General features: G+C 54.0%; 1 protein-coding gene across 2 annotated transcripts; it reads right to left on the bottom strand.

The window, feature by feature from the left end:
- Nucleotides 1–1,264: 1,264 nt before the first annotated feature.
- Tsku (tsukushi, small leucine rich proteoglycan) lies at nt 1,265–13,577 on the bottom strand. Of its 2 annotated transcripts, none has more exons than XM_005323225.5 (2): nt 13,410–13,577; nt 1,265–3,785 (listed from the first exon to the last, which is right to left on the bottom strand). In XM_005323225.5, the coding sequence occupies exon 2, from the start codon at nt 3,775–3,777 to the stop codon at nt 2,704–2,706; it is 1,074 nt and encodes a 357-aa protein (XP_005323282.2). In that variant the 5' UTR covers nt 3,778–3,785; nt 13,410–13,577; the 3' UTR covers nt 1,265–2,703. The 2 variants fall into 2 exon arrangements, with proteins under 2 accessions (XP_005323282.2, XP_040140909.2); XM_040284975.2 differs by lacking the exon at nt 13,410–13,577 and adding an exon at nt 12,379–13,130.
- Nucleotides 13,578–13,893: the final 316 nt, after the last annotated feature.

Genomic DNA, 13,893 nt, shown 5'->3' with positions numbered 1-13,893 from the left:
GGAGGAGAGGGCTGCAGAGTGCAAGGCGATGCCCCGTAAGCACGGAAGAACCCGCAGTGTGAGGGCGTCTGCTCCCAACCCTGCCGGGTTTTGCATCTGCAGAAGCTGCAGAAGACCTTCCCTACTCTTTTCTACCTCCCCATGTGTTGTTTCTAACTTTAAGATCCGTGTGTTTTAAGGTTCTCCTTGAAGGACACCTGCGGCAACGTGGCTTTGGAAGACCCAAACACAGTGGGTGAAAGCACCTGCATTTGTGTCTTCTCTCCCCAGAGAATGCAGGTGGTTCCAGGAGGATGGATCCCAAATGGACCTGTGTGGGAACATAAGACTGTGGGGCCTGGGTTTCTGCACACGCCTCTTTCATACAGTATCTGCTGGGAATCAGCAACTATGGTTTGTAGGCCTCCCTAGGGAGACCTGATTGAAAAAGGCAAGCTTCCCACTGGCAGCATATCCATGGCCTGAATGTTCTAGACTCTGTGCATTGACCCTTTCATCCATGACCTCTTCCAAGCCTCCCTTGTCTGGTCCACTTGTTCTGTGCTGTATGGATCTTCTACAAGGCTCTCACTGCCCCAGAGCTGCACCTACAGCCAGGGGTCCTCTGTGTGTCTCCACCTCTTCCATCCTAGGAATGGAAGTCCTCCTAGGGCAGAGATTGAGGTGAAGTCATCTTGCAGTCTAGCACAGGGCCTGGCACAGACCAGGTATCAGCATAGCTTCTCACTGGTGACCATAGTGATAGACACTCCTGCAGACCAGCCGGTTAGAAAAAAGAACTTGGTGAGAGAGCAAATGTATCCTGATGAGCTGAACGTGAGCCCCTGTGTGCAAATAGGAATTAGGGTACTGTGGCAACAGAAATGCCAAGGAAGGTAAACTGTTGCATTTAGAAGGGAGAAGAGGGGACTTCAGGGAAAGCTTCTAAGGTGAGATACTAACAGGGTAGACTGGGTGGGAAGGAGGTTGAGAGGCACGGATGGGGCAAAGGCAGAGATGGGCAAGGCTTGGTAAGCTCATAGCTTTGGCTGGACAGCTGATGGGTGGAGTGGGCAGTAGGAGGGAAGATGAAGGTGGGTGGGGTACAGGCTCCAGTGAAAGATCTAGTCCATCTGAGTGACTCTGTGTCTCATATCACCTCACTTCTCAAACTCTGGGAGATTACTGGGCCTTTCAGGGAAAATAAGCCCTCCAGGGCAGAGCCTAACTTGATTCATCCTTGTGGCCCCAGAGCCCAGCCCAGGGATTGTCAGTGGACATTGGCTGCATGATGAAAAGAACTCTTTAGTGTTTATTAAATCATGGACCAGTCAGGTGCTGGGTTGGGCTGGTGGGGGAAGCCAGAGTTCTTGCTGCCCTTGGGCATCTCTGAGACCAGCCCCAAGATGCTCACAGGGCCACTGATGGCTGACTTCCCCGCAACCCTGCCAACAGGTGCCCAGGATAAAGTATTACAAAAGTGAACAAACATTCTTCTTCTTTTACAAATGACGTTTCCATCCCCTGCCAGCAGAGGTGCGTATGCGTGGGTGTCTGTGAAAGTGACAGTCCATCAAAAAAGGCAACACTTTTATCAAATGAACACAAAGGAAAGAACCCAGGGCTGGGACACTGAGATGCTGCCCTAGGGGTGGAGTTTAAATGGCATGGGGAGACCCTGCCTCTTCCTGCTCTACTCCTGGGAGGGTGAGAGGAGCTTTTGGGTTCAGGCCCATGGGGACTGAATCCAGGAGCCCTGTTGGAGCTCATGGCCAGATGGGACTCCAGAATTGCATTGACAACTTGGGGAAGCATCTAGAGGCAGGGTCTCAGGAGAATATGGATTCATTTCCAGTCTTGATACTGGGGCCCCCACCCCAGAGTGAGAAACTTGCAGGCTTGGGACTGGCATGCCCCAAGCTTCCAGAGGCTCTGAAGGGGAAACTGACTTTGCTCATGCCACATGAATGACCACTGGACCCAGAGTCCCACTTCTGAGGCCCTTACCTGTCTTGCTACTGCTGCTGCTGGGGATGAAGGGGAAATGGAACAGGCAACAGCAAGGGGAGCCCAGGAAGGAAAGATGGAAGGGAAGACCTCACAAAGACAGGTAGGTGCAGAGGGCCTGGACTGGGCTCCAGTCCTGCCTCTGCCTGGACAGGGCTTCTCTAGGCCATATTTTCTCATGGGTAGACTTGATTTTTCTCTCCAGTCCCTCCTATAATTAGGGTTCTACCCAACATTCTATGAAAAGAAAAATGATAAGATGGTCCTTGTGAACCCAGACCAAAGAAGGGGTATAATATAACAGAAACTCCTGCCCCTGAGTGACCAGACTGTGGGCCCAAGGGGACACAGCCCACTGGACCTGAGTCTCCTGCAGCAGTAGCTCCCACCCATCCTCCTCCCATCATGGGTCAGGTCAGCCCAGGCAAGAGGGAAGGCACTTAGGGGACGAGTGTGGAGGACAGCAGAAAGGGACCAGAATCTGGTTTGAAATCCAAGCCCCTCTGCTCATGGTTTTGGGGAGAGGGTAAGAGAGTAATAGGGGCACTTTTTTCCCAGGTGCTATTCCCAGGAGCAAAGCCCCTCCTAGGCCACAGCTCTGCAGGGTATGGGCCTGCAGACTCCCCACTGACACTGGCACATTAAAATATAAGTTACTTAGGACCTGAGCAAGCCCAGGGCAGCAGTCTGTCACATGGCCCCAGGCCATGCCATTTGTCACAAGATGTCTGGGCCCCTGGCAGCATATTCCCGGGTGTCTCCACAGTGCAGTGCCACCTTGGGGCTGGAGCCAGGCTGCCGTGGGTAGGCGCCCTCCCGTACCAGGCGCCGGCACCTCCTGTCCTGGCCCACGCTTACGCTCTGCAGAGCTGGGAGGTGGTGGAGCAGCACTTCTGGCAGAGGCACCAGGCCTGTGCCTGACAGGTCCAGTTCCTGCAGTGAGCCCAGGCCTGAGAACACCTCTGCTCCTGCCCATGTGAGCTTGGGGTTGCCTGACAGGTCCAGGACCTGCAGGCCTGGCAGCTCATGGAAGCTGTGGGGCGCCAGCTGGGGGAGACCCTGCAGGCTGGCTAGTGACAAGTGTGTAAGGCCTCCCAGCCCTGCAAAGGCATCTGGGCCAATGGTGGCTAGAGGGTTCCCATCTAGGCTCAGGTAGCGCAGGGGCAGGTCTCTGAGGCTGGGCACTGTGCGGAGCCGGTTCCAGGCCAGGTTCAGGCTCTGGATCGTGGGCATGGGCAGGCTGGCCCGAGTGGGGTGGGGGAGCAGGCGGTGGATGAGGTTGTGGGAGAGATCCACGTGCAGTGCACGGCCCTGGCTGTGTGTGGTGAAGGCAGATATGGAGACCTCCCGGAGCCGGTTGTGGCTAAGGTTCACATCACTCAGGGGGGAGCTGGTGAAGCTCTCGGCTGGCAGGGCTACCAGGCCATTGTGGCTGAGGTCAAGCGATTCCAGGTAGCGGAGGCGGGAGAAGGCAGTGGGTGAGATGCTGGTGAGCAGGTTGTGGCTGAGGTCCAGACCGGCCAGTGTAGTGTAGCCTGGCCCAGCCAGTACCGACTCATTCACCATCTCCAGCCGGTTGGAGGACAGGTCCAGGTGGGCTGTGTCCAGAGGGATGGGCACAGGCATGATGTGGGGGCCCAGGCCACTGCAGTCCACTCGAGTCAGGCTGAAGCTGTCAAACAAGCCGAAGGTCTCCACCTCACACTGGCACCCAGGGAAGCATGGCCGTGTCGTCTGGGCTCCACTCACAGCCAGCAACAGCAGCAGAGGCAACAACAGCGGCCACAGCATGGTGGGGGCTGGAGAGAGAGCCACAGGTGAGGGCTGAATGCACCAGACAGCTTTTACCCCACTTCAAAAGATATAAGCCAGTGTGTTTGGACACAGCTAACATTGTCACTGGTCCCTATCCTCCTAGAGTACTGTCCCAGAATACTCCTCATAATTCCTAGTCCTTGTTCCTCTCTGGCTTTAGTCTCCCATCTGAACAGTAAGTGGTTAGGCCAGGATGGTGGACTTTAAACCACAGGTGGCAGAACCCTTTCTTAAATTAGATCAGCAGAAGCAAGTGTGCCTGCTCTGGCTGGAGTTGGGGACCTGGAGCCTTCTAGGTCTGCTTGCCATGCCTGCCACAGAACTTAAGTAACACAGTTACTTGATGGACTTGATGATCTCCTAGCTGGCTTCTCTAGCTCTGAGGGGTGAGGGCCCATGGACTGCCTGGACTCCCCAGAGAGTGCTCACAGTGTTTGTACCATGTGATGGGTACTTTACAGCATTATCTCATTGAACCCTCACAATCACCCTGGCAAGTGTTGTGACACTAAATAAAGACACACAAAGCAGGGCCCCTGTGGCTGTTTGGCAGTGGCTGAGCCCTTACTACGGCCTTCCAGACTAAGGATTTCCCTATAACAACTGCCCCCACCTCACCTACCCCTGTGGCCTATTTTCCAGAGGCAATATCCTCTGGTCTAATGGGAGACACTGTTCCTAGACTCCTGCTTTAGGGATACCTGTCCCAAGCTTTTTCCTCCTTCCCCTGATCCCTATTCCCAGCTGACATAGCTATTTTACCTCTCTTGCCCTTCTTTTAATCTTGGGCAGGCAGATGAACTGGTTCCCCCATTATTACAGATGAAGAAACAGAGGTTCAATTAGCATTAAAAAAACAGGTTCAGAGAGGACAAAGGCCTTACCCCAAACTAGTACAAAGCAGGGTAGGATTAGAACCCAGACCTGCTCAATTCCAATTCTTGCATTCATATCTGTCTGGCAGGGGATTGGTGGAGAGGCAGGGTGCAGGCGGGGCTTTTCCCATGGACATGCTACAAGTCAATTCCCCTCCCCAGACCTCAGTTTCCCCTGCTGTATAGTTGCAATAGCAGATGCCACCTATGCCAGGCTCTATGTATATCTCATCACATCTAAAGGTCACACACACCCATATAGGTCAAATTCAAGGCCTGTGTTCCTGCTCACAGGAGACCAGAGGGTGGAGGAGCAAGAGCTTCTAATGCATAGTTGGTACAGTCTGAGTCTACTCCTCCCCTGCACAAGGGCCACTCTGCTGGGGGTCAGAAGGCTCTTCATGTGTGGCCCTGCTGTACCCCTGCTTTCATGCCCTGTCTCCTTCTCACTGGTCACAGGGGAAGAGGGTGGGAGAGGGGCCAGGAGGGGATGGACCAGAGACCTGCCCACCTTCTCGACTGGGGGGCAGTGGAGGGAGCTGCTGGATAACATTACCAGCCCTGCATGAAACTTTAAAGCGGTAGCCACTTGATCTGCACTCTGTCTCTGCGCAGGGCTGGTGAGAAGTGGGGCCCTTCTCCTCTGCCCCCACCCCAAGGGCCCTGCCTCTCCCACCCCTTTCTTTTGTAGAGGCCAATTTGAGAATTAAACCCTGCCCAGGTGCATCCTGGGCTTGGTCCCAGCTGAGGCAGGACAGAGTGTTCCAATGTCTGAACCAAAAGGAAAATATTAAGTTGCTTCAGGCCCCCTTTGTTCCCCAGTGAGCTCCTCACCGCAGAGTTCATTACCACCACAGGCCCCACCTCCCCTGCTAAGCCGATCTGCTCATACTCACCCTTCCTGGGGTTTAAACAAACATCACAAAGGGCCCCAAGATTACCCTTTGGTTCCCAGGGGTGATTATATGCTGTGTCCATGAAATGCCAAGTGGCTTCTCATGAGCGCCTGTTTATGTAATGGCAGCTCAAATGCAGCCCAGAAGCTGGCCCTCCAGGCCACGGCCTTGTCCCTTGCACAACAGGACAGTAAGTTCTTCTATGCCCTCCTCACATAAGTTAATTAACCCTCACTGAAGCACACTGCAAACTGTGAAGAGCTCTGCACATGCTCAGAGAGGCTTCCCCCTACCCCTGAACATCTGGAACTGAGCAAAGGTCATAATAGCCGATGTAAGGGAGTGGGAGTATAGATGGAGACCCCTGGATAATGACTGGTAATGCTCCCAAGGCACTGGGACAGACCTTTGCTTAGCTCTGCCCAGTGAACCTCTCCCAGGGTCCGTTTAATGTCAAGGCTAGGCCCAGGACTGAGCATTCACAGTGGAAGTGCCCACGGTGACAGAGCCAGTCCTCATTGAATGCTAGTACTTGACACACCTCCTCTGGTCCGATCATTATAGACACCCAGCAAAGCCAGGAGTGTCATCTCCATTTAGAGCAAAGGAAACTGAGGATTCACAGATTCACCTGCTAGATTGTGTGACTCTGGAAGTTGTGGGGGAGAAGAAATGGAGAGAACAGTCCCTGCCTCAAGGAGGTTCTGTAAGGATTAAAGGTCCCAGGGGTAACAGGCCCAGCACACCAGGACAAAGACAGGTTCAGTTATGGGGTGGTCTGTCTCTCACAGGCTACACACAATTGTATCCCTTAGACAGGTAACTCAAAGACTATCCCAAGCTCCTTTACCATGTTCCAGGATGCTGACAGGGAGGAAACAGGGCAACTGTGCATGGTGGCAAGTCCTGGAGAGTAGTCAGGAACCCTAGGTCTTCATCCCCCCTCTGCCCTGGACAGCCCCCATCATTGGTCAGGTCCTGCCCCTCTTTGAGCCTCAGTTTCTCCATCTGCGCAATAAGTATTTAGTCTAGATGAACCAACTCCAGAGTTTTAGGAGTTTAAAATTTAACAAAAGTGCTTACTAAAGCTCTATTAAGCACAAAGCACTGGGCAGGGTCAGGTTGGGGTAGGGGGTGGAGAGGAAACCAGGGACCTGTTCTCTTGGGGCTTACAGACCAGCAGTGGGGACAGAGACCCACCAATAGCAAGCCTGAGACTCAGAAGACTTGGATCTGTGTGACCTTTGTAGCTCTCTATTTCTCTGAGCAATTTCTCGTCTATATAGTAGTATTAACCTGGTCTCCTCCTAGGACCCGTGTTCCACCCTTGCAAGAAAGGAAAAGGCAGACCAGTGGCCACCAAAGAAGGACAAGGGAGAAGAAGGATCTCTGGGTCAAGATCATCTCCCCCACCAAAACCTGACCTGCCGAGGTAGGCCTGGTAGGGAGTATGTACCAACACAGGGCTGATCAACCAGGTTACATAACACACAGGCAGAAAGACAAGGGCTTAGAGATTACATTTGCCCCTGGCTTAGAAGATACCATGAAGTCTTCCCTGACTGGGGCCATGAGTTTTTCACTGTTGGGCCATGGTGCCAAGTCCACCGTCACTCTAAAGAAGGTTTGCTGAAGTCCTAGGACAATAAGAGTAAATGGTATGGGCCTAAGAGACCCAGGGAATTCTCCCTGCGTGGCTCTCCAGGCCTTTTATAAGCTGCTTCTCTAAAACAGCTTTGGCCCATCATGGCCCCCTTGGGGTGTTTTTAGCTATAGAGCTTGAATCCTCCCAGGCATGGAGGCCATCTGCAAATTGCGCCACCTTCTTCCTCCCTTGCCCAAGGTAGATTTGGACCTTCCTTGATAGCCAGAGTGGCAACAGCTGTCACCTTTACGGACTCTGAACAACTCTCAGTCTTTGTTCACTTTCCCAAGAATTCCATGGTCCCTTGGAGATCATGGGTGACTGAGGCCCAGTGAGGGGCAGCAACACCGAAGGAATGGCATGGCAGGACCCAGGAGCTGGGACGTGACAGATCATACTGCTGCAGGCATGGCACACATCCACACACCTGGCCCCACCAGCAGAACAAAGCCCACTCTGTCCACGCAGGCTGCAGGCCCCTCCCTCCTGGCCGCACACTACAGGCTACCAGTAGGCCTCCTTCAGAGGCTGCTGAGTGAGTTCTCTGCCATTTCAGACTTGAAGTGTAAGCAGTAGGGGCAGATGCCAGCCTTCTTCATCTATGCATCCCTTCCGTCACCTGGGCAGCTCTGGTGGAGTATATGTACCAGCAGAGAGCTGGACGAGCCAAGAGCCCAGCAAGCAACAAGACCCAGACCCAGGTGGGAATCCAGCCTCAGCAAGTTTCAACCCTACTGTGTCTCTGTGTCCTCGATGGAGATAAGAACAGAGGACTGTTAGAGGATTAAATGACAGCATGTGAAGCTGTTGCTCATTATCTGCCACATGGTGAGTGCTCGGTGCGAGTTAGATGGTGATGGAGATGATTTATGAAGCTTCCCACCCAGGATCCAGTGCAGTGCCAGGCACCCAGCAGGCCCATGGCTGTTTGTGCTGACTTCTCCAGTCACCTTGCTGGTGTCTATTGGCAACACCGCAATCTTCCTTCTCCTTGAGGGCATCTCTTGGGTTTGGGGTTTGAGCCAGGCCTTCCTAGCCCTAGTTGCCTGCCCTTGGTGCCCCACCAAATCATCTCTGGCTCAAAAAATTTTCCGACTGCCCCTAACATCTTCCAGGAAGCCCCTGGCACAGGGGGGCAAGAGGCCAAGCTGCAGCCTGGCCCAGGTCCTAGCACCCACCAGAGATAGGCCTTTGCCTTGACCAGCTGCTCCTCCCCCTGGGTGGCCTCCCCCCAACTCCCTTCGGTCATGAGCAATTTGACACTAACCAACCAATTCCGTAGGTAGAAATTTCATGAGTGTCCCATCCTCTGACCACCGAGTCTGTTCTGGAAATGCAAGGCCAAACCTGGAGCCCTGAGGGCCAGCTCTCCCTGCAGAATTGCTAATGGTATACAGACATGCCTGCTTGCCACGCTCCTTGCCTTGCTCTAGTTTCTGCCTCCCCACAATCCTGGAGATTGCTGCCGCTATTCTTCAGGCAAGGAATGGGACCTCATTAAGCTGGATATGGAGGAACCATCTTATCTCCAAATCCAGGTCTCCTTATGCCACTCTTCTCCACTTGCGTGAACAACAGCTTACAACTTATGGCGCAGGATAGTAATTACATGTTTACCGGTCTGTCCTCCTGTGGGCAGAGAGATTCACTTTTATGTCTCTGGAGCTGAGCACTGGCCTGGCACAGAGCAGGTACTATATGAAGACACAGCAGGCATCTAGAATATAATTCGGGCACCAAAGGTCACTGCTCAACCTTTCCTATGCTTCCTTATCTGTTCTGTCATTTTGCAAGGTCAGCAGGTTAGATGGCATTGCACTTATGGCTGTTTAAAGAGGCACAGAAAGGTTCAGTGAGTCACACAGCCAGTAGGGGGGATAAGAGCTGGACTCAGGACCCAGGTATTCTGATACCCAGCACCTGGCCTCCTCCATGACATCATGGTGTAAATGGGGTCTGAAAGCCTAGCATCCTTGCCCAAGGAGGACTGTGTACAGGGAGATGGGCAAGGCTCACAGTGCTGCTTTCTCTTTCCACTGTGTTCTTCCTCAAAGACTTTCATATTCCCATTAATCAGAGAGCATGTGTGGACACTGTGGGAGAGAGTATGGCACAGAGGAAAGAGGCTCTGAAGCCAGGCAGCTGGACTCCAACACTCTAGGGCTTACCTGCAGCAAGCCTTGTGGGTGCCCTTACCCAAATCTGAGTGTTCTCTGTACTGTGTGAAAAGCCTAGTACTGCTCCAGCGAGTCACTGTGATGATCAGTTCTGGGCTGGCACGGACGGGTTCTAACTGCATGTTGATTCCTGTCCCCTAATGGGTGACTGCAGGGACCAGGAAAGAGAAAGGAACTGTAACACCAATAGATGCTGAGGCAGAGGATAGAGAAGAATCTAAAATTCATCCTCTGAGACCTTGGAGTCTCTCTCACTTCATCACCCAGAGCCTAACCAGGATCTGCCGGAGAACTGATAAGGACTGATGGAAAGGTCTCAGAGGCCAAAGCAGGCTGAAGCAAGCAGTTGTGTTGTCTGTGACAGAATGAGGACTTGGTGTCAAACCAGAAGCCACCCCTAAGCAGGTGGGTCTGCTTCTCTTTCCTTCTTCCCCAAGCTGGGTAGCCACCTTTCCCTGCCCAGGTAGGGCTCAGGGGCCTGCTGCAACAGGCTGGTGCCTGACCCGTTTCTAACTGCCAGTCATGCTGGGAGCCAGAGTGCACCTCCCAACAGAGGACCAGGACACTATCATTACTCCCTGTTTAAACACCGGCTGGTTATGTGCTGAGCATGTGTGAAGCCCTAAATTCAATCCCCAGCACTGCAAAAAATAAAATAAAAATAAAACCCATTGTGTAAAGACAGCTTTCCAGGCTGGAGGTGAATCAGTCCCCAGGAACCCTGCTTCTGCACAGGCTGTTCCTTTTGACAAAGATGACAAAGGGATCCTTCTTTTGTCTACTGCAGACTCTCACTTGTTTGAGTCAAAATCTATTTCCTCTGTGGGGCCTTCCCAGTCTAATCTTCCCCTCATCACCAAAGGGTCACTTTCCCCCTGGGCTCCTGAGTTATCCCTAGTCTGTCTACAAATCTCTGTTCAGCTCCTCCCCTGCACAGGGCTTGGCTATGGGAAGTGGGTAAGCCAAATGAATGAATTGTCAGGGACAGAGAGTTTCTTTCTGCTTGGAGATACTTGCAGGATGCTTAGAGCTTTGTGAATGGTGAAATCAGGTTTAGGACCAGGGAAGATGTGGTTTCTGTCTTCTATTGTCAGTGCAACTCAGCAAATGTCTGCACAATGTAATACATACTGCAAACCACTTCTCATCTTATTAGCATGTGTAACACATTGTCCTATTCACATTCACAACTGATCAGTAGAGCAGAAATGAGTATCCTCATTTGAAGGATGAGGAGACTGAGAATTGGATGGATAGGTGAGATTACTTGTCTCAAGCTACAGAGCCAGGAAGCAGGGGAGTAGGATAAAATCCGGGACCTTCTGACTCTAGGAGGCTGGAATACTTTGCCTCCAGATTGATCTTCCAGCCTCTAGTGCCACCCATAAGCCAGAGGAAAGTTTCTTAAAATTACCCATCCCACCCTATTGCACCTATTGAGAACTTCCAGCAGCTCTCCGCTATCTACAGGTTCAATTCCCAGCTCATAATGACCCTCTGTGATTTGACCCCTGCCTTCCCTCTCTCAGGCTCCAGTTCAACTCCAATTCCCCACCCCCTAGATCTTGTGTCGGTCTAAAACGCTGACCACCTTTGTGCTGTTTCTAGAACACATAGAGTTCTGCACATGCTGTTCCTTTTGTGGGAGACCCTTCTTGCCTCCCCTGTCTATTGATGACTTCAAAAACCTGAGCAGAGTCACCAGTTCTATCAGGCCCCTCCCCAAAGTACTCCCATGAAAATGTCTTAGAACTTGCTTTGGCAGGGAACTTCTATGATGGGCTCAACCCTCTTTAGGAGCACCTTCAGTGTACAGCCCAGCTGTGCCCTGTGAAAGGATGAGTGAACTTGTAAGTGTATCTCCCCTGTTTTGAACCAGAAGTTATGATTAAAAAAATATTGATCATTACTCTGTTCATCCATAATCTGTCATTTAAAAGCTATGAGAATCCAGGCTCCCTGGCACATGCCTATAATCCCAGTAACTCAGGCAGCTTAGGCAAGGCCCTAAGCTACTTAGAAACCCTGTCTCAAAACAAAAACTCAAAAGGGCTGGGGATGTAGCTCAGTGGTGAAGTATCCCTGGGTTCAATTCTTAGTACGACTACTACTACTACTACTACTACTAATAATAATAATAATAATGAATAAATAAAATAAAATGGGGAGAGCTGTGTCAATGCCTTCCTTTCCCTCCATTTTTGACTGATCAGCTTTTGCCTTTCAACAGGTGGAGACCGAAGGTGGAAGCCCTAGTTTGCATTCCAGTCTGGGAGCAAATCAGTGCCTGGGAATTGAGTTAGCCAGAATGGAGGTGTATCACACATCAAAATGTTTCCAGGTTCTGGGATCTCAAGCAGTCAGCCAGAAGAGCAAGGAGGGAAGAGGCTGTCCACACCTCTCCTCTCAGAAGGGAAACTAAAGGCCAGAGACAGAAAACAAAGTGACCACATTGCCTCCTTCTCAGTTTAGTATCTGTGCCCCTCCCTCTTGTTTGCAGCACTTAGGCAAAGTTCTTGGGTTAAAGACTGGGGTGGGGGATGGGGAGGAGGGCTTTGGTGTTATCTTTGCCACCAGGGACCAAAAGATCGGCAGGGCTGAGCCTTTCCTCTCCGGTCAGTCACTGGGTTCAGCAAGTCTAGACTTATCCGAAGGGCACAGCGCGCGGCGAGGAAGGATGGAAGTTTGAGTCACCTCCTCGCCGGGCCAAGTGTGGGCGGGCTCTGCTCTCAGCCGGGTTTCTAGCAAGCACTGGTTAGCCCGACCGCACGCTTCGGTGGTGAGGGAGTTCTCACTCCATCCATAACAGGGTGATGGCGACAGCAAGGCTTAGCAACACGTCCGGTGTCCTAAAGTGGGCCACTGACTGTTGCGTTCGAAATCAGTGCGTGCAAGGTTCCCCCTGCCCGCTACCCAACAAGGGGTCCTGGAGCCGGCGCTGCGAGCAGGCCTGTATCCCCACAAGCTGTGGCCTTCTCACCTACCGAATCGGAAGGCTGGTCCCCTCACCCGGGGGGCGGGCTGCAAACGCAGCGCGGATCTCAAAGCGGAACCCGGGCTGGAGCCGATCTCTCTGCCAAGCAGACAGGTCTCTGTCGGTCACACACTCTCTCCAAGAAGCACGGGGCAGGCAACGCCAGGAGCCTTCTCTCCTCTCTCCAGACTCAGGCCAGAGACCAGGACCAGCCGCTCCCCTCCCTCCTCCCAGCAGGGTCCGGTGCGGGTGTCCGGCACGCTCCGCCCAGTCCTGGCCCCGGCCGGTCCCCAGGCGCTGTCGATCCCCTACCACTCACCAATCCTATCCCATCCTCTCGCGGCCCTAAGGACCTCAGGAGGTGAAAGAGGGGCGGGCTGCCAGAGATCTCCCACCCCCGGCTCAGGCCGGGCTGCGGCTGCGGGGTCCGGGGCGGTTTCCTGAGGAACCCGGAGAAAAGTTTGAAGCCAAGTCGGGGTGTGTGTGTGTGTGGGGGGGGGTGGACAGCAGGGGAACCAGGAGTCAGGGCGGCGTCCGGCTCTCAGCACGACACACTCCACCGACACCCAACCCAGACACGTCGACAGCACCGACCATGTACGCGGACACACACGGTGAGCCCACCGGCAGCCACCACCAAACGCGAGTCCACAAAACGTGGGCACCGGCGCAAAACAGCTGTGCAGAGTCACCGACACACAAAGGCACAGGCGGATGCACGTCCCTGAAGCCAGATCCACAAAGTCCCACAACAGTGAGATGCACGTGTCCGCACAAAGACCCCACAGGGGACGGCCCACGCCCACGGCACCCGGGCAGCGCCTTTGTCTCCTGGAAGCCCTCTCCCCCTGGTCCCCGTTCCCCACTGCCGCCGAGTCCCGGGCGCCCGGCAGCGGCTGCTGTCGCCCTGGCTCCAGGTAAAGTTGAGGGGCCTTGGCGGGACCCGGGCGCCGTCCGCCCGGGGATGGCTAGGAGCGGTCGGGGGCTCCGGACCTTCGCCCGCCGCGCCGACTCCCGCTCCACCTGACGACCCGCACCCACCTGGAAAGCTACGCAGCTGCCTCCTCAGCACGTTCACCTAGGCGGCCCTGCGCTGGCCCTCGGGCCGGCGCTTTTCTCCGCGCCGCGCGGCCCGCCCCCAGTCCCCGCCCGCCGCGGGACTCCGACTGCCCAGCGCCCAGTGGCGACTCCGGCCGGCGGCCCGGCGGCTCAGGGAGTGTCGCCAAATTGCCGGCCTTGCCCGGCGTGCTCCCAGCCCCGCCTCTGCCGGAGCCCGGGTTCCATCCTAGGGAGCGTCTCAAAAGTGCTCAGCTCCCACCTACTCCAATCGGCGTTGCTCCCCGCTTCCTGCATCCAGGATCCCTTCCCCCTCCTCCCGCGCGCCAGAGCAATCTCAGCAGATGGCCTCACGGTCGGGAACATCTGGAGGTCGCTGGATTGTGTGTGTGTGTGTGTGTGTGTGTGTGTGTGTGTGTGTGTATGTGTGTGTGTGTGTATGTGTGTTCGCGAGCGCTGAGAGAAGGAG

The sequence above is a fragment of the Ictidomys tridecemlineatus genome, chromosome 4 (genome assembly GCF_052094955.1).
Source record: "Ictidomys tridecemlineatus isolate mIctTri1 chromosome 4, mIctTri1.hap1, whole genome shotgun sequence".
NCBI lineage: Eukaryota > Metazoa > Chordata > Mammalia > Rodentia > Sciuridae > Ictidomys > Ictidomys tridecemlineatus.
Note: the sequence above shows the minus strand (reverse complement) of the source record. Positions and strands in the feature narration are given on the sequence as shown.

Bases quoted from the DNA above. Each gene is read 5' to 3' on its own strand.
- Tsku (XM_005323225.5), bottom strand. From the start codon at position 3,777: ATGCTGTGGCCGCTGTTGTTGCCTCTGCTGCTGTTGCTGGCTGTGAGT.